Raw genomic sequence first — 20,489 nt, forward strand, 5'->3', positions numbered from 1 at the left:
ACACCAACAGCTGCCACAGAGATGGAAAAGGAGGACGAAACGTCACAAGGCCGCAGGAAGGCTACTCATCATTCGTGCTTCACGCGGCTTCCAGTAACAGCAGTGGCCAGCTACTAGGAAAAAACTTCCTCTTCCCACCATGAACCCACAGTTTTGTCTCACAAGTAACATGAATTGCAAATTGCAACCGTGTGCGTAACATAAACTGCAATTTAGTTTTCACACTCGTGGGTAAGTCTGCAGTGCCACCAACACCCTCTGCCCACAAAAGGCTGACCGTGTGTGGAGAGCGACGTGCTTCACAAAACCAAAATCAGCAGGATTATTCCCTACTGTGTAAGGAGGGAAAAGATAGCAAGTGAATTCCTGAAGCTGCTTAAGCAGGCATTGGGAAAAACAGGAGTGAAACTTAAGGGGCTTTTCTGGTGGTGTGGTTTTTTTTCCTTTTGCATCCTGCACAATGCAGTTCTACTCTGTCACACTGCCGCTCTGCACACAACTAAGTCTTGTGTAAGTCTTTCCGACTGCTGCTAATGACTGAAATAATCTCTGTACACTTTAAATTTACATTAATTTCTTTTCTTGACTATTTTGTCTCCCCAAAGCTGATGTGCAGAACTGCCCTTAAAAGCAACAACCGGGCAATAAACACGTAATATTCTAAGTAGCTGGAACCAGTAGGAACTATTTTGACTCCAAACCCACTTCCTTTTGTGGGGCTGCTCAGGTTCTTTGGCTGAAATGATTTAAGGCTGGGAGACAGGTCCAGGTGCCTTGCAGCGTCCCACCACCTGACACCAAATGCACTGAAGAATGGGGATGTGCTGGCAAAGCAGGAAACCTGGGGATCAGCCTGACTGAACTGCAAGCTGCACGTGACATCTCGTGAAACAATTTACCTACAGGGTCCAGGAGGGCATTCAAGTCATCCACTCCTTCCGAGTGAAGCCAGGTAACACCAAGACACAATGATAGCGTTTTCCACCTGGGAGTGTTTACAGAAACAAGAGCTCACAGTGGTTACGCTGGCAAAACTGGAGGCAGCTGACAACAGACACCAACGGTCAGGGTGTCCCAACACTTTCCATTCCAGGACCTGAGCTCTTCTGTTGCTATGCTGGTACCGATCTAACTGTGCAGAACAACAGCCTTCCGCGCTGCCGATCAACCTCTAGCCAATCTGACTTTACAAGCTGCAGCAACACTGGGGTAGGCTCTTTTAAAGAACAAGGTAGACTGTGAATGACTTTTGGTTTTCTTTGTTTGGAAGTTCCTCAGAAGCACATTACCCTGGGGCAAGAGAACTGTTTTTGCTGTCCTTGTGAAAATATGCCTGGGATTTGGCAAGTTACAAAGCTTAATATATTATATCACTGTTTGGACATGCTCTGTAAAAGGTCAAAAAACTTAAATCTACCCTGCATGCATGGCTACAGGCATCTACTGGTTCTGGTCACCAGGTCAGGTCAGTCACTGAGGCAGACATAGTCTTTCACACGCTGCAATATCTATTTATTACTTGTCTCCTATAAAAAGCTAGCAACAGCAAATCCTGCAACTGATGGCAACGCCGTACTGAACCGAGCATGATCAGAAAGTCCCCATAACATTCATTAAGATGCAGGCTTTGACCATGTTCAAACCACACAGCTACCCTCGCTGGGAACTGATGCTGCAAACATGCCTCTAAGGGAAGAGGTATCTGTAAGGCTATCACCACCTCCCTCATCCCCTCCTCAGGGAGATACACGGGCATGGGAGACAGCTTAAATGTCTCTTTGCTGCTGTGAGGAAGGAAAAATTAAAAAGCCTTTAGCTGTTGGTACAGAGGGTACTGTAAGACGCTTCCTGGAAGAGCAGGAAAGGAACTATAAAAGGTATGCTCCGGTTACAGTGAAACCCAAGAGAGGAATTTTATAGCACACGTACTTCTGTAAAAGCCTCGTGTTTTACTTCAAGCCTGCTCCACTGTAGGTGCCAAAGGAAAGAGGAGAAACCTCACATCGGGCCCGGTGAGGTTCCCTGGGAAATCCTTACAACGTCTCCCTTGCCTGCACCACGGATGCTCAGAGCTGCCCGAGCGCGTTGCCACGTTTGCTAGCAACCCTCTGCCACAAAAGTTTCCAGAGAAGTTAACCTGCTCCGCGGTTTCTCATTTTCCCTGCTGGCTGCACAGCCTTTCAGCCCTCTGCTAATTATATCAACACTCAGACACAAACTCCCCAGAATAGACGGTGTCCTGAGGCCCCAGCTCCAGGGGACTAGGCGTCTCCTTTTGAATAATCCAGGTAGAGAGGCCAGGGGGGGTCAGAAGGCACCCCCGGGCCACCTTCCGCTGCTAATGGGGACCGCAGACAACCTCGCTGGGACCAGCTCATGTCACTAATTAGGGTGCAGGTCCCAGGGCTTCAAAGGGACAGAGACTGACCAGGGGGGGTAATGCCACGGAGGAGATGCAGCACCACAGCCCATTGTCGGCGGGACAAAGGGCCCTATTATTGCTCCCAAGAGCAGGGCAGTTCTTACCGTAATTAGGAGACAAAGATGCACGATTTAGGATTTTACATAATCAAGGGATACTCTCCCGAGCGGGAGCCTCTCTCACACAATCAGTGGATTAAGTATTGTTTATTCTGCTGCAAGTAAACAATGAGGTGCTCCCCGCTTGGGGCTTTACATGAGAAAAGCAGTACTGGGGAAGACGATGCCGAGTGTCTTTTCATCTGACTTTGAACAGCTAACCCTGTGATTTAAAGTTGTTCATTTGACAGTATCTGGAAGGGTAATGGCCCACCCTGTAAATTAGCTGCTCACAGACGGAGCCGGGGGCTGCCAGAGAGTCTCACCTTTCCTGCTACTCGGGAGAGGGGGGCCGGGACAGACAGATTTAGACAGCTCTGGGGGCAAGAGCCCGTATTTACACAACAGCACTACAATGGCAGGATTAAAGGACCACAGAGAGGCCAGGCAGAAGCTCCTGCGCACCCCGGCACTTCGCTGCATCCCTGAAGCGAGGCTGGTACCACCGTCAAGGCAATGCACTGCGCTAAAGCCCACGTCCCCGAATGCTGACTACTGGGGGAGCAGAAGCTTGCCCTGTGGAAATATCGGCTAGGCAGATTGAGCATTGCTGGCTTTTGGTCACGTCTGTGCTGGGCTACCTAGAGCTGTAGCTCCAAACTACCTGCCAGACGCTCTGGGACGCCCCCCATCTGATACCTGCCTCACAGGAGTCCTCACCAAGTGACTCTGCTTTTACAATACTGGCAATAAAAAGAGACTGAGCGTGTTCTGCTCCACGTCTTTTGCTCGTAATACAGCTGCTACGTGTTTTTGTTCGTCTGAACTTCAAGGAGAGTTCTTCCTCCTTGTCTGCCACCACAAGGAAACACCAAGATTTGACAAACACCTTCTAACATTTTGCAGTTCGCTCCCCTGACACAAGCACACCTGTGCACACGTGCCTCCTGCTCTGATAATTCCACCAAAATACTCTTTTCTTCATCTCTCTCACTCGAAAAACCACTCCTAAGCCTCACCAAAAGGAATCATTCCAGTCACATGAACTCAGGACTGAGAGCTGCGTACCACATTCAGTGCATCTTGCTGAATCCTACAGTCCTGCAGAACCCGGAGGACCAGGGGATTACAGCCCCTGCCTGCCAAGGATTTTAACCCATTTCCTTCGGGATCAAAGAGTCAACTTAACAGCAGCCCAGACTGCTCCGCTTACCAGAGGATTTTCTGTTAGACTGGGCCAAGCAGTGTCATTTGACTTGTCTAGACGAGGACGAAAGGTGCGTTTCAAACCAGAGAGTCAGGGCAAGTTGCACTAGAGTATGTTAGCTGACCAGGGAGAACTACAGCTTCCTTGTCCTGTCTGATCTCCACTGTCATGTCTTGAATCACTAAAGCAAACACTTTACAAAACCCCCCTTACCATCATCTAGACAAGTCCATAAGGACCAGCATCCCAGCACCACCCTTCACTCATGCCCACAGAGCCTGACACTTGTGGCTTTGATTGAGGGACACATCTTAGTCCTTGCTGCCCAACACAATCCAGGGTAGCAAAATCTGTTTCAGAGGAGTATTATCCAAAAGCAAGTCTCCTAATCCTAGAGAAAGAGTTGCATGAAGAGGAACAGCGTGTTTGCACAGCCAGTGTGTCTTTCCGTCTTGCTGCAGCAGATGGAAAAGCTGCCAAGCTAGAAGGGTATCTATTCTGTTAACTCAAAGCAGGAGAGGCCACCTCTCCACTCGGATCCATAGCATGGAACTTTGCAGAGTGGCTTATCTTCACAGAAGCTTCAAAATGAGGCTAATGCCAGGATAAGCCTAATATGACAGCCACCTTCCCTAGAGCATGAAGTGTATCGGCAAAATTATCGCAGACTCCCTTTTGTGGGGGTTGCAGAGCTCTTACCAGAGAGTAACTGTTTTATTTCTGCTCGGTAATGAAATTTTACTTCATTTACTTCAGAAACAGCAAACTCCATTTAATTAACTACTATTTGCTGTACCAAATCTAAGAAAGATCTTTCCAACTCCTTTCCCCAATAATTACAGCACTTACAATGCCTTTAAAAATGGTTTTACATGTATTCACCAAGGTTTTCTAATTAAAAAAAAACGGAAAATTCAATAGAATTTATCCCATTCAGTAGAATGGGATGGCTTTGCTCCATGCCATTCTATTAAGAAACTGTATACAGGAGAGAGTGTTGACGCCTCAAGATGCTGAATTCTGCACCCTTCCGAAAAGATCATGAGAGTCCAATGACCCAAAATAAGCTCAAAACACTGACAAGCTTCTGCAAATGGACAATCTCCTTTTCTAAACCAGCAGCTTTTCTACACGTTTAAACTAGACTTGGAATATCTCTTTCATATCTTCATGTATCTGGCTCTACATTTTTCTATGGTAAAAAACAGGAAATAAAAAGTATCAGGAGTCCCAGGGGTGATTACTTGAACCAAAACACAACACCCAAGGACTTTCCCAAACAATTAATAACTAATTTTTCCTTGTTAGGAGAAGCTTATTTAAGCCAAAATTCAAATCATTGCCTAACCTCAGCAGGCAAAGAAGCATAACACATTTTGTGAAAAGTCTGGAACCAGGAACTCATCTATCTTTACTCACTCCCACGACAGACAGCCAAACCTTTATATCCAGCCACCGCCTTCTCCCCAAGCAGAATAATCTCATAGGTTGGTACCTGAATGCTTTTATCAAGTTTTGCTTCATGTTTTAAGCATCTTTAGTTCAACTTGTTAAAATTTTGCAGCGTGGGCCTTGTACAGTTTTATGTAACAACAGTGAAGGGTTTGAAGTGAAGGGATGCTTTAATTTCTTCTAAAAACAATCCAGCTATTAACTGGCAAAATTTCCTATATTTGCAAAAAAGTAATAAAATTAAGCCCTACAACACCCTGGTAACATCAGATGAGGCAGAAACATTAAAAAACCTGTTCAAGATCAGAAAGGCGGGCAGGTAAGAGTGCAGGGGGTTGAATGGCTCCTTCCCCTCCCCAGCAGGCTCCCTCAGGCCATCTGGTGACCAAAACCACCTTCAGGATTGTTTCTTACCTCAGAGAATTATCTGGATGTGTGTCCATGTGGGACTCCAGCCCATACTTGCAAAAAAACTCTTTGAAACACACTGGACAATGATAAGCTTCCTCCTCAGCCTTCTTATCCCCTTCACCAGAGTGACCATCCTCGACAACCTTTAGAGAGAAGAAAACCTCACTAGACCAAATTTCAAGCAACAAACGAAACATGCAATCCATTTGAAGTCCTTCTCTTAAAATCGAAGCAGCAGGCTTCATAGGTAACTTCGCTGCAGGCGACCAGAAATGACTCATTTCAGCAAGAGAGAGAGAAGGTAAGTGACAGAGCCCCTGTGCCCGTGCGAGAACGTGCGCGACAGACAAGGAGGCTCAGCAGAAGATAAAGTGTGCAGCTAAGTCACGGATACATCAGTTTTAATGAAGGACCGTGATCTGAACAACTTATAAACCCGTATGTTTATGTACCACTGAGCTAGCATTCTTCCCCCTTCAGAAAAACCAGGCGAGCTGTCAGCCTAAATTATTTATGCCCCTGAGGTACTGCCAACTGCTAACTCAAGTGGTCCAGGGAAAAGCAGTGAACTTCTGCATGTTTCCTATAGCCCTCTTCTGATTAGAGGGAGAAAAGCATGCACAGAACAAGGGATACTGAGCTAAATGGAACTGCTGCTAGTTTGCCATTTAGAGATAGTAAGTGGAAAGGGCCGAGTTAAGTTTGGCAGCCACCATACATTTTGTGTAAATGACTGAAATGCACTAAAATATTTCATAAACAAAACCCTAATGGAAACATCTAGCCTTCAAATAATTATTTTTTGGTTGCTCTTGCAACTGCAATAATGCAGGATTATGCTACTGTGACAGGGAATCATCCTACAGATTTTTGTTTTCCCCTCCGGATCAAGACAAAACCAGACTTAAGTTGTTGCTGCTTTTGAAGCAAATTCTGGTTTCTTTTCAAAAGTTCAAATCACTATACTGCAAGACTACTATGAATTAAATGGGAGAGGAAAAAAACACCAGACTAGGGGAAAAGTTGCAGTAGTTCATCCTCTTGTCATTCAACATCCATTATCTAATATAAATCATAACCAAATCTAAAAATGTAAACAATAAAGAATTTCAAAAATTGCATTCTTTCAATCTCTGAAATTAGAAATTAATTTTCAATCTCAGAAAACAGTGTTGGCCACAAAGGAAAAGCATGGCATCTTAACATCTATTCAGGGCTGTATCAAAACCATATTTTAGTAGTCCTATGCTGATGCATGAACTCAACAGCTGACAGTTTAGGAGGTAGCCAGGAACGTCTTTGGCTTCGTGCCCCGTAAAGAACCTTTTTTGCAGGTGTTCTCTCCTCTCTGTCTATCTCAGCATCGTGACTAAACTTCCGTTTCGAAGAAAATCGCCTGCGCTTCAGCGGCGACGGGGGAGTCGTGCTCACTGTGCTGTTCGGATCCTTCTCGTGAATCTTCATGTGCCTGAGCAGGAGGGGGAAGAAGACAGTGTCAGCAGGCACACCGAGGAAGAAAGTCCACATTAATTTTAATGCCCATGCCGCTTCTAAGGTCTGCCTTTAAATGATACTGGCAGAGATGGCTTGATCCAGCACAGGCCCTTTGCAGGCCCGGAGGCCACACAAGGCCATGGCAAGGAGCCTGGTAGCTCTCCCCCATGCCCCAACCCACAGCCTGGCACTTGCCCCGTGACAATCTAGCCCCACCAGCACCATGCCCGCCCCCATCACCCGAGAGGCCCTGCTTCTGCCTAACACTGCACAGCCGTCTACACGCCCGGCCTCCCAGCCTTGTGGCAGTTAGTAAAAGCCTGCAGCATAGCATTCACTTCTCCCACTGCAAAAAAAAGCCTCCCATCTTCAGCTGCTCTCCTTTCAGACAGCACCCCAAATGGATCTGTATACGTCAATGTCAGAGCAACGCTTCTTAAATACATTTGTCTCCTTCCCACCCTTAACATGCCGGTGAACCCCAATATCAAATTTCAGTTGCAGCTTTGAAGTCAAGATGTATCTGGTCACTCTGTGAAGCCACAGCAGGCACAGCTTGCAAAACTCCGTATTACCAAGGCATGTTCACAAACCGGCTTCCCCAGGAAAACAACTATTTCTTGTCACAAAGGCACTGGGAAGGGGAGAGGGATAAAACAGCTCAGGAAGGAATCTCATGAATACCCATATACCTGGCCCGCTTGTCTCTCGGCTTTCTGTATTTGCAACCTGAGGAAGACACTGTTGTCTGGTTCCCTTTGGTTAAATTAAGCTATTGCTCCCATGCTTCTTATGTTGAGTACTCAATGCCCAAATTGTAAATGTTCCTCCTTGTTAATTGAAAAAAAAAAAAAGAGTAGGGCCTTTTAGCCTCACTTCAAGTTTACAATGCTTTTGAAAAAAATCAAATTTACACTCCTACATGCAACGCCATTTTTTTGCTTCCAATAGACAGAAATGGGATTGCAGGAGAGAGCTGACCTTTGTCCACAGGACTGACTTCAAAGCAGCACGAGAGAGACAATGTTAATGGCATTTGGGCGCATCCTTCAGGAGTCACACCCACAACCCGGATCGGGACTGTGCCATTTAACTCGACTGCACGCTATCGTGTTCAAACATGAGAGAATGTTGGAACCTAGACAAGTCTTGTATGTCCTCAAAACTGCTTGGGTGTTACGACAAAATCCGTTTTAGTTTTGGACGCCAAGGTCATGATGCTTCACGATTACACGCTGGACCAAACTGACCCACGGGCAGACTCCACTGGAGCTGCTGGGGCGGCTGTCTCCTCACACACTGCTGGTTTTTAACATTTCCTTTCACAATCACCGAACTCTTTTCTTCTTTTTTTAAAAAAAAGGTACCTAAATTACCCTCTCAAACTACAGGCAGGCTTCTGAGGGTGTTATGCAGGAACAGCCTCTACCCAAAACCACCACACATACCAGAACCGATGAAGACTAAAATGGCCGCCACCGCCTGTTTTCAGTGCACGGCAAGGCTGGGGCTGCTCGGGGGACCAGGTCCACATGAGGAAAAACGTGACTTCCCCAGCCCCCCAGTAATCCTCACTGGTCACACAAACAGTGGACGGACACTGGTGACAGTTGTCAGTCACACCGTGGGAGGTTCAGGGAGGAGAGAGCATCCATGCGCAGACGCGCCTGGCAGGTTGGGCACAGCATCACGGAAACACGGCGGAATTCATCTGACCTCCTTGCCTGCCCATCGTCCCGCTCGGAGCAGAAGGAAGGCTGAAGCTCTGAGGGTTTGGCTCTCTCCAGGTTCACTAGGACCCAGGGAGAAGCCAGGGCGCGGACACAGCCCCCTCAGGTGCAGCGCGCCCCCCTGCCTAGGCCCTGCCACCACAGGCACCAAAACTAAGGGATTTATGGTATAACTGGATTTATCTGCATGAATCCAGTGCTACCTGGTCTCAGGAAATCTGCAGGGAAGGCACCAACAGGCACTGTGCTGCCTCATATTCTTTAGTCTCCCCCCCACTGCACTGATCTAACTTCTCGTGCTAGCTAGAGCTTCCTACGGGTGATAAATCAACAGCATGAGGAGCAGCCATCTGTATTCACACATGAATACGGGAGAAGAAAACTTATTTGTTCAAAGGGCTTCTGCCCAAAATGATTGAAGATAAACCTCAGAAAGCATCTGTGACCAACAAGACGTAGTTTTCGATTGCACAGGCAAAGCAAAATCTGGAAGATGGTTTGTAGGTCGCTGGTTTTTTTTGGTTGGGTTTTTTTTTTTTGTGTCTTTTTGGTAAAGACTGCTTTCCAGTTTCAATGAGCTCTCAAAAGTGAGACAGAGGCTTTTGCATGGGCCTGTCTGTCCCTCCGCCCCAGACACACACATGCTTAACCTCCTGGCAGCTTGGCTGCTGCATAGCTAATGCTGCTCGGCCTGTTACTTTTCAGATCGCTAGAGAGCAAAAGCAGTCATGCTAAATCACGTTCACCCAAAAAACAAACAGACAACAAAAAACCCTGCTATGCATTAAACGTGGGCATTAAACGTTTTTGTTCCTGTTTTCTTCTAAAGTTTCTTTTCTGCCAGTAACACGCATGCAGAACTCCTGCTTAGTAGCTACCTATGCAAACCAGCTTCCTTAGGGCTAAGTTCTTTCCTCCTGCTGTTTGCCTACCTGTTGAACTCTGCCCGTTCCGATGGATCTACTCTGACTTGGGAGGGGTGCGATGGCACATCCGCAGCGGACTCATGGGAGAAAGTGCTGAGACCTCCAGGTTAGCGCCCGTCCAACCTGGCGCCTCTTCCTGGCATGACCTAATGCCTGCAAACATCCCGTCTCCGGCAGGTCCCAGGCGCAGTCCAGCCGTGTTTGCACTACAAGGCATGCCAAGAAGGCAGGGCTCGCTGCTGTGGGTGCAGCACCACAGCAACGGGGCTTTGCTGGTGTCCAAGTCATCGGCTGCCCCCCAGCTTGCAGCTCTCCTTTCCACTTTTGCCATGCCCAAAAAGCGAGAGCAGAATCCGTACCCACAGCAAGGAATGTGGCAATCCCTTCATGGTTTAGTTTTGCATATTTGAGAGGAAGCAGCCTGAGCTATTGAGCTATAAACAGGAAGACACTCCGACTGCACCTTTGACTTTTACTGTGTAGGTCAAATATCACAGGGGCTGTGATAGCTCTCGGCATGCGATCATTAAGGGAAAAAGAAAAAAATCCAAAACCAAAGCAGCAGGCTCCAGAATTCTCAAGGAGAGTCGCAACCTGTTCACATCACAGCCAGCAGGTTTGTTCCTTTAGCAGGTTAAGCAAGTTTCACTACATCAAGTCAGGGGTGGAGAGGAAAAAGATTACTAGAGCTACAGCTCAAGATAAGCGGGAAGATAAAGCCCAGCAGTACAAAGGACAGACACAATCTTCATCTCTTTCTTTTACGTTGCCATGTGGATGTCATCCTGCCTGGAGAAAACATTTATCACCCAACTTGGGTTGAACTGCAGCAGATGCCAAGTCACATCCCCAGCCACAACCTTTCTGTTAAACATTCCCTTCACCAGGGCTTCTTTTACTTAAAAGGTTCCTAACTACAACTGGGGAGAGAAGGGGCTGGTTGTGGGGGAATATTTGTGTTGCCTTATGCTCCTTTAGAAGAGTTTGGCTTGATTAGATCTTACATGTAAGGCTGAAAGTGCTCAACCTCACTGTTTAGGCTGCCAAGGTACAAGAACAGGAACAAAGCTGTGCTCAGAAGTTATTTTCCCATTGTGACTATAACAACATATTTTGGCCTGACAGAGCTGGCATCGTTTGCATACGAAAGCCAGGCCCCTAAGCCTGGCTTTCAGCATCTTACAGTGATAAAGGAAAATGATATGACATTCATCACTTCCAAAAAAATAAAGATAAACACTCAGCACTCTAAGTGAGAATGTAGTGCACAACCAGAAGGGCAAAATAAGGACACGCACAGCAACGCTCACACTCGGCCGCAGATGCAGGTTACGTGTGCCAGCAGCCCTGAAGCCACCATTGCTGCAGCCCAGAAAAGAGCCAGAGCCACAGCGGATGAAAACTTGGCTCTTTTTTTCCTTTCTTTCCAATTGAAACCAATGGATGGTGGCTCTGAGCCACCCTGCAGAGCAACCCAGGGAGAGCAGACAAGCTGGGGAAGGTACCGAGCCCTGAAACCTGCACTGCACGTGGCGGTTACGAGTCGCTGCGGCATGCGTGCAGTACGTATACGCCCGGATGGCGCTGAGGGTGGAATGCTAAAGTGCAACCACGGTACACGGGAGGAAAGGAAGGAGATAAAAAACGGAGCGTAATCCTAGGGAGGACTCCCTTGCACCAAGTGCTACCTAGCCTCGATTCACCTCTCCAAGAAAGTGGTGGAACTGTGTTTAAAGCGAGACCAGACCGAGAGCCAGCAGAATTTGCAAATAATAATCCTGAAATGGAAAGAGGAAATTAAGTCTTTTCCAAACAAGGTCTGATCCACCCCTGAGCTGAACTCCTAAGATTTAAGAACTGCTATGCAAAAAATGCAGATAACTTGCTACACGCTGCTTTTCGCAGCACAGCTGTACGTGAAAAAGCTCTCCTCCTAATCTCATCCTTCCCCCACCCACAAGGAATTTTGCAGGTGAGCCAAGGGGATCCAACTGCGCTAGGACTGTGTGCCAGTCAGCCCTCTCGACAAAAATCACATTTTTCAAGTCCCTGACTGCCTTTCATTCCATCCTCCCCCGTGAGAATCACCTTCCGCTTCCCCTCTTCTGCCACAACTTTCCTCTCCCTCTAGGTCACGTGAGCGGGATGACTAAAATGACACTGCACAAGAATTCCCCCGTCGTCTTTCCTTTTTTTTTTTAATTTTCCTTTTTAAAACAAAGAAAACCACATTCTCATGACAGTGTGCCACACCGTAATGTGGAGCCTGAGTTCAGGAGGGCCAACATTCCACCAGAACAGTAGCAAGTCAATAGGTTGCTACTTTTCACTGAAGAAGAGACTTTTGTAAAAAGTAAACGCAGAACTCAAGTGCCTTACTCCTTTTTCTCCCCGCGGATGGTGCTGGATCAGTGCCTAAGGGAGGTGACTCATAGGAGGGGGGAAAAAATAAAGGGCATGTGTCCTAACGAAGTGACATGCAGCTCCCGCCGGTCACATCCCAGACTTCAGCGCATCTCGGAAAAGGGCTGCTGTGTTTCCTTAATGCCGAGAGGATTTGCATGTTGATCATGTAAGCTTTCTGGAGGTCTCGAAACAGAGCAGCCTGCAGCTTCAATGCCAAAAGCAGAACGTGGGCAGGTTCTGACTGGCTGGCTCAAGGCTAGAACGAGGAGTCGGAGCATCCTGAGAGCGAGACACAGCTGCTCCCAGCTCTGGGTCCCACTGAATTACGAACAAAACCAGGAGCTCCTGCTTTGCATGCGGATAACCCGATCAGCGCCACTTTGGCTCTTGGAGAGGAAGCATCCCGCAGCACGCGTGGGAATCCCTCGTCTCTTAACTCTGGGGAGAAAAACCATGCTGCAGTTGCACCCTGGGTTTCCACAGCTGCTGATGTGCTCCACATCCCTAAGAGAAAGCGCCTGCCTGGCTCGGGGGCCTGGGCAAGAGGAAGGTGTGGAACAAAAGGGTGTATCTGCAGCCTCTGAGCAGGGTCCAGGGTGAAGCCTCTCCCTTCTAACTACAGCAGCACAAGCACTGCTGGCTTCCAGTCAAGGGAGGTTCATGCCAGGTAGGTCTGATTAGAAGGAGCAGCATGTCCAGAGGGGGAGCAGCAAGCAATTTCACTGAGGCCCGGTTGGGAAAGTCCCAGCATCTAAATCAAGATTAATTCTTGAGCACAGGATCCAGTGCATGTATAAACACCCTCCTCCTCCCTCATGTCTCCATGCCTGTGGAAACGCAGTGGGGAGGCCAATGAATCCGGGCATTATCAGCCCAGAGAGATCATCTGACAGGATCAAGTTCAGGTTCTGGCTTCGTAGCCCGCATATTATTCTAAGTTTCTCCACTTTACCACTAGATGTACCCTATACTCTGCTGTATTGCACGTGGCTCTTCCTCATCTCCCTCGTGATTTCAGAGCAGTTTGGTATCAAAATCAAGGGGATGATCCTCACACATCTGATGCTTATCTGAAGCTGCCCATCCAACCGTTCAGACAACCAGTGCCTTCCCTCCTTCACCTTATTTAAAATTTACCTTTTTTTTCCCGAACATAAGGAGTTATTCAAGTCTGGGAAGGACTGAGCTGATCAGATGCACCTGAGTACAGGACAGCTGATGCAATCACTTTATCTTTTTCACTGTTTTCTTCCCTGAGATCTTTCACTTACATTGCTACCTTCAAATTAACAGTAAATAACCTCCACAGAATCAAAAAAACACATTTTCAATGATCTATAGTAAAGAAAAAGCATGTCTATCATTCAGAACGTGACCAAACATCCCTGTTTAAAAACAGTGTCCGCTCTGTCTAAGCTTCAACTTCGTGCCACCGTATCAGAATGATCAAGAGCGCTAAGTCAGGTTGAAATCTGGGTCACAACATTCTTCAGGCCCCACAGAATGAAAAAACGGTCCACAGAGTTAGAGAAGACAGCCTTCAAAACTACACTGGTAATGTCTCTTTTGAGACATTTGTAGGTCACATCATCTTTGCCACTGTTTTAGTTTTATTCTACTTAACAGATGTTACTTCAGCCCAACCTGTCTAGAAATGTAGGAAAACACGGGGAAGTCCTCTTCAAAGGTTCTGCCATTTGACACGCACAGGAAGTAAATCGTGAACAAAGAGAAAGGGAAGCAGCAGCATTTTTAGGAGCCGTCACTTCATATACTACTGCTAACCATTTGCTGAAGAGTCTCGTGAATATGACTGGAACTTAAGTCAGAAGTGCAGTAACATTATACCCTTGGGTTAAAGAGTTTAGTCAGTTGTTTGTTTGTTAAAACATATAGAGAATATGTATTGACAATGTATTTCCAGTCCTAATGACCAACATCGTCCACTTAAGAGAGCAATCCACTCAGCCCTTGCCAGTTGTAATCACAGGAACTAGAAAGATGCAGAGAATTTTACAAATCAGACACAATCTGCACTTGGATGAGTTTGTTTGTTTTCTCAGCTTGTTTGCTATTTGTATCCTTAAAAAAAACCTAAAAATGACCCAGGAAGCCCTCAGACACGCGTGCACACTTCACAGCAAGTCAAGAGACATTTGAATACCTAGACCCCAACCATTTGGAAAACGCCCTCTCACAACTGCAGAGCAATCTCCAAACGAATTCCAAGTACCACCAAATATTCTGGTGGTAACTAGTGTTGAAGGCTAGCGTGGGATAAACGGAACGAAGCCGGACAGCAAGAACTCTCCATGGCTATGCCAGTCAGAAGGCCACTGCAACGCGTGCAGTGGAAGAGCAGGGTGGGGTGAACGTGTCCCGGGAAGGATCAGACTGGGGAGCACTGACTCATTTTAGCCGCACGTCTGCAAGCAGACACAGCAGGAGATCCCTCAGCTAGCACTCAACACAGCACCCAGGCGCAGCAATCCTGCCGGCGCAGCGGCACGGCTCATTATCCTCATGGAGGCCCCAGCGCTTATGAGCTGCGTCTGTCAGGGCTAACACGGCTGCGGCGAGCCTCCCTCCCCGCGCAGCAGCACGCAGCGGCATGTGGGTGCAGCAGCCCTCTCGGCGCCCCCCTGGGAACTGCTGCAGCCCAAGGTGCCGCACAGACGTGAGGAAAGCATCCCCCCAGGTTCAGCGCGGGCTGCCGCAGCGTCGATCTCCCTGCACAACGAGGTTCTCCCAGCAAAGCCATGGCAGCCTGACAGCGGGGCGGCAGACAGCGTCGCTAGACGGAATGAGCATTATTGCCTAGATCCAGGGCTGGTCGGGTGCACTAAGGCTGCAAAAGCCACCTGTGATTACGTTCAAATAACAGCTCAGAAATCCCTTTTTGGCCTGCAACGTTAACCGGTGCCACGCAGCTGCCAATACACAGTACCTAAGGACGTAGGATACACACACGTGCACACAAAGCACTCTGCATTTTCATCCTAGAGTAAAACTTTGCTTTGCTGTGAATAAAGGCAAGTTGTAAGCATGAGTGAGAGGAGGAAAGATACTGATCTACAAATCCTGACAGGGGGGGTACCTTTTCTGAATAATTATGCTGTATTCACAGATATTTAAGCAACTACTTGCTACACAGAATCAGCAAGTTCAAACAGGCTGAGATTGATACAACTGCATTCCCAGCTTGGCTCAAAGGTACTCCTGTTCCCTACCAGCAACGTTGTCAGAACACCTCAAAGGCAAAAAAAAAAAAAAAAAAAAGAGGAGACAAATATTTGCCTGATGACGCTGTGACAGGGAAGTGATTCAAACCATGCCTCCAAAGCAAAGCTTCCCAAAGGACAGCAAAAGAAAGCATTCATTTGCAGTTCGCATCAGCCCTTGCATAAGGGAGGGAGCAAGAGGAGGGGAATGCAGTGGGAGCTTCCCAGTATCACTTCACCGAACTGCCCGCCCGCAGTCTCTGCGTTAAATTCAGAGCAGACCTAAAACAACAATGCCAGATACTGCAAGGAGACTTCCCAGCCCTAAGAAACTCTTTCCTAAGGGACAGTATTAAACAAGAGCCCTCTGAGGCCCCCGCACTTCCTTAAGCTTGGAGACAAAAGTTTATTAACACCAATAAAATTAAGCAGGAATAAGATTTTTGAAAGCGTACTAAAAACCTGGCCTGGGATGTTCCGAAATGCTGTTTCCTTTCATAATTTTGGAAATTTGTGGTTTTCAGGCACATCCTTTAGTTATCACAGTATATAACCGTAGCCAATTAACTGCATTGTTGATTTTTTAGGAAACTTCATGTTTAAGGAAAACAGGTGTTATTAGATGGCAGGGACAACTAAAGCAGTTTTAAATTTTAGCATCAGGGAAAAAAACGGGGGGTGGGGTGGGGAGGGTGAGAGAACATTATAGAAAGGATGTCAGAAGGGGAAAAAGTTTTATCCTTAAGGGCAAACATGGTTGAAGAAGTCCCAGGCACGTCCTGCCTCCCCCCCCCACCCCCAGCACGGTAGCCCTTTACTGACCAAGCAAACAGGAGCCCCAGCTACTTCCCAGAACCGGGCAAAGCCCTCCTGCAGTTGCTTCCCTCTCACACTCCCCTGTTGAGCAATTCTGATGGCACACAGCACAGAACAACTTGCTGCGTCACACAGCTCGAGGAGGAAAAAAAAACCAAACAGATGGCCAGATCAGTGCCGGGGCCACCGGGCAGATGCAGCCGACTGCCTCCCCCGGCACACACGCACGCCCACCAACAAGGAAGCTGCCCTAGATAAGCACATCTTCGTTAAGGCAGGGTCTCCGCATCCCCTCGGTATCAGCGGTCAGCGAGCAGCGCGCGGGGCAAGGAAGCGCGGGGTTATCGCTGCGCGCACACACGCTGCGCAGGCTTTTCCCAGCGCTGAGGACGGCATCCCAGCGCAAGAGGTTTCACGTGCTCAGCCCATTTCCTCTCCCGTTCCTGAACATGTGGTCCTCCTTCCTTACCAGCAGTAATCTCACAGCACTCCCTGCCAAGCAAAGCGGCACTGGGAAAAGGTTTTCAGGTCTTGTTACGAGGCTGTTCAGTCGAGCACGCTAGCGGGAAACAGAAGCCCTTGCATGACTTGTGCTACTTTACAGGAGTTTGGGAACTCTCGCCCGCAAGTGAATTAATTTTGGTGCAGTCCATGTGCGATACGGATTGCCTTACTCTCTTCACCCTCAGTTTGAAACTGTCAAGAAAGACGACCCACTCAGGTGGCGCGATGTCAAAAATAAGCCACGCACAAGTAGCGCACCTCCTCCGTTTTAAGACGTCCTTCAGCGTGAAGCACCCGAGAACTGCCTCTGAGAATTCACCAACAAGGTCGCCGAGAGCGTGTAGAAAACTTCAGCTAAGAGAGCAGCCCGGAGAGCTCAGCATTATCTACAGATGCCCTCCAGAAAGCAGCGTGTGCATACCGTGTTGTGCAACGGCACTACTACTCCACAGACCCTGTCTTTGCCTACGCCGCGTGCGCCACGCAGGCGAGAGCATCACGGCTCAAAGACCTGCGCAAAAGGCCCTGGCGAAGCCCAAACACCAAGACTCCTCTGACTCTTTCTTACAGCTCGATTAGCGCTGACAATCTCCTTTTAACTAACAGCCTGTTTCTAACAGTGGGGAGAAAAGAAAGAGGAAAAAAAACCTGCTGACCCTGAGAGGGGGTACTGTTCCACAGCTTGCTGGTTCCAGCATGCTGAGCTAGAACAGGTTGAGCAGGTTAGATGCTGGGGGGAGAGAAGGTAAAGCTGAAAGACATAAGTTAAAGGTGGAACGACAGCAACCACAAACGCAGTTCGAGATAGAGTTGTTCCTCGTTCTTGTCGGTACTTGGCCCAGGAGCCTTTTTCAGACAACAGGATGCACAGGGCGAACACACACTCATCAGAGAAGCGATGCAGGTATTTCTGATGTGCACAACAGGCTGAGCAAAGGTTACCTTAACATATCAACTCTCCCGGCAAACTTTCTCACCACCAGCCTTTTCCACACAGAATCACCCAACCGAAGTGCAAGCCACAAGACAAACCACCCGACGAAATGCCAACAGAACAACGCGTTACTTGTTAACCTTGAGAGCGAGCACCTCCGCAAGAACTGCCTTAATGTCAGCCTCGTGGCAAAGGACTAAAAGCCCCTCAACTCCCCACAAAGCTCGCCTGGATTTTCTAGTGCTTGCTAAGCTAAGGCTTGTGTTTATTTTGCAGCTCCTCAAGGCGAGAAGGGGAGGTAACACCCCTGAGAATGCTAAACCTTCAGAGGAGGTGATGTTCCCCAAAGGGTGCTTAGGCAGAAAGATCAAGGTCTCTGCGCTGCGACTGGAGTCTAATCTGCCCAGTGCCTTGTGCTCATTTGAACTGTGACACGGGTAACAGAGCATCACTAAGCTACGCTCAATACGCTCCATTATATGGAGATTTATGTTACTACCCGCGAGGAGGGTGGTATTACTCTGCGACGTCAGGCCGCCTCCCCCTCTGCACAAGTCGCACCAGAAACCTGAACTTACTGAGAGCAGAGTGTCCCCGCTGCTTGCCCGCAGAAAACCAAAACCTAAGAATCCACAACCTCACGCCCCACAAGACCAGACTTTAGCTGTTCCTTAAAGGCAACACGCAACCTAGAACTGCAAAGCACACTGAAGTCTTTCTTCTGTTTAGGTACTGAAGAACTCTGGAGATGCAAGTATAATGTTCCTCATTGTGTACACTTCGGTCCTCAAGAACAATGGAGCTAATTAAGGTCAGCGTATAAATCTTAACTCTGCACTTCCTTGCTTCGCTTGATTCTAATCAGATCTCAGCATTCATGTTTTTGTGTTAACTTCCTCTGCTGTTCCTTAATGATAACTGAAGGGGGATACTGTCCAAGGCTACAAAGCAGCGTGTAACACGCCTGGAACCATGGCATCTCCTTTCGGCTCTGACGGCTCAGGGAGTTACTGAGGCACAAAAGCTCTTTTAGAGTCTCCTGCTGCTGGAGGTATCTACAGAGGGACCTTTTTGAACATCCTATTTATGCGTCATGTGAATTAAATGAAAGTTTATATAAAGTCTTTATGAAAGATGACCAGTCTACTCAGCAACACTGAGACAGAGAAAAGTTTCTGCCTGGGATCATTAAAAATACTGTAGTCTTCTAATTCTTCAAAGACAGACAAACAGACTCTTACTGCTATACTGCTGTTGAAAAAGCCTGACCTTTTCCTTCCTTCCTTCCTTCTTTCTTTCTTTCTTAATCTTCTTCAAAACATGGGTATCCCAGCAGAATACCAAACATTTACTCTGGATGTATCTGCTGACAGGAGAGAGACCAAAAAAACTTCCCTCCACCTGTTTTTCCATCCTTATTTACAAAACGTATTATCGAAAATGTAAGAAACATTTTTGATGGCAAAGAAAACCAAACCAGCTATCTCATCTCACCTGTCTCCCACAACTACAGTCATCAGTTACTAGAAGCAGAAATTAGCCCTTTGTGTTCGTTATCCCTGCTCAAGAATTAGGGCACTTGCATTTGCTGAAGCTTATCTTTCACTAGCATGCTGACACTGGTTAAATCACCCCCCACCTATCAGGGATGGATTTGAAAGCCTGTAATGCAGCCTGCTCCTTCATATTTAAGAGCACTGCCTACCAATTACTACATGGAAAGAAAAGCTCCTTAGGAGATGACCAAAGAGACATTTCTATTGTGCAAGACAATAAGAGAGGGCCTTTTTGCAGGCGTGAAGTGTCAGTCATTTTCAGCGTGGCGAGTTCCTTGGCTCTTTGTTTTTAGCATCAAGATTTTGTACGTTCAGTTTTGCAAAGCTACCCAACATTTAACGCTGATTTTCCACTTGGCCATCTTTGCAAACCACCCAAAACCAAACCATGTTGCAACAAGGAAGTTCCTCTCCTGGAAAAAAACCAAAAAGCTCATCATTACGTATGGCTATGCTTTGCCTCCGAAAACTCCATCTTAAGCAAACTCCAGACTACACGTGCTAGACTGCAGAGATCCTATTTGTACTTAGAGGCCAGGCATTGTTATTGCACTGCACCCTACAACGCGCACACAACGTGCTGGAAGCAGGCCAATGCCATAAATAACACAGGAGCCATTCGCAGGTGGAATGCAGGGAGAGGATGGCTTCAGCCAGATCTTCAGGACGCTCTGCCTACCGGATACTTGCGAAGTCTCAGGCAGCCTGTATGCGGGCCTGCTCGTGGAACGCAGGCCCACGTTAAAGGGAGCGAGGAAACCAGCGAAGTGCGCGCACCACGACACCCTACGCCTTTATCAGGATCCAACACTCAGCTCCCAACCAGTACGTTGCAATCTTCTACACTCCTCATCAGCCAGCGAGGATGGCCGGTTAGCACATCAACCTTCACCCCTCCAGCATGCGCGCTTGCCGTCTTTCTCAAAAAACTCACTCAGCAACACGTATGCACACATGAAGTGTGGTTTAAAAAAGGCTTAATTCGAACATCAGAATAGTACTGTGCCCTGGTAACGAAAACAGCTGCTTGTCTCTCCCCGGTGCATTAAAAAGAGAAGTTTGGGAAAACCACCTAGCACTGAAAGTAAGATGGAGAATGAAAGTGCCTTCTTAATTAAAAGAAGAAATACCTTCTTTGATAGGACCCTTTGTAAGCATGCTTCAAAGCATAGCTTTTGCGATCCAGATCTTCCCGTTTGAGTTTCAAAGACTTCTGCATGTGGTTGGTGCATGTGGTGTTTTGCACGTGCCAAAAAAATAAAAAGGGAAAAAAAAAAAATCCCCAAACTCCGAGACCTGTTCCCGAGATGGT

General features: G+C 47.6%; 1 protein-coding gene across 1 annotated transcript in view; it reads right to left on the minus strand.

Annotated features, from left to right (window-relative positions):
- RREB1 (ras responsive element binding protein 1) overlaps positions 1–20,489 on the minus strand; it is a gene marked incomplete at its 3' end in the record, with an annotated part of 47,869 nt that overhangs the window by 14,272 nt on the left and 13,108 nt on the right. Inside the window, exons 5-6 of the mRNA XM_010149773.1 lie at positions 6,914–7,058; positions 5,594–5,733 (exon numbers count right to left, since the gene is read on the minus strand). Of these exons, the coding sequence (XP_010148075.1) occupies positions 5,594–5,733; positions 6,914–7,058 (285 nt within the window). The remainder of the gene's footprint in view (positions 1–5,593; positions 5,734–6,913; positions 7,059–20,489) is intronic.

Source organism: Eurypyga helias, unplaced genomic scaffold (genome assembly GCF_000690775.1).
Source record: "Eurypyga helias isolate BGI_N326 unplaced genomic scaffold, ASM69077v1 scaffold13974, whole genome shotgun sequence".
In the NCBI taxonomy this organism is placed as follows: domain Eukaryota; kingdom Metazoa; phylum Chordata; class Aves; order Eurypygiformes; family Eurypygidae; genus Eurypyga; species Eurypyga helias.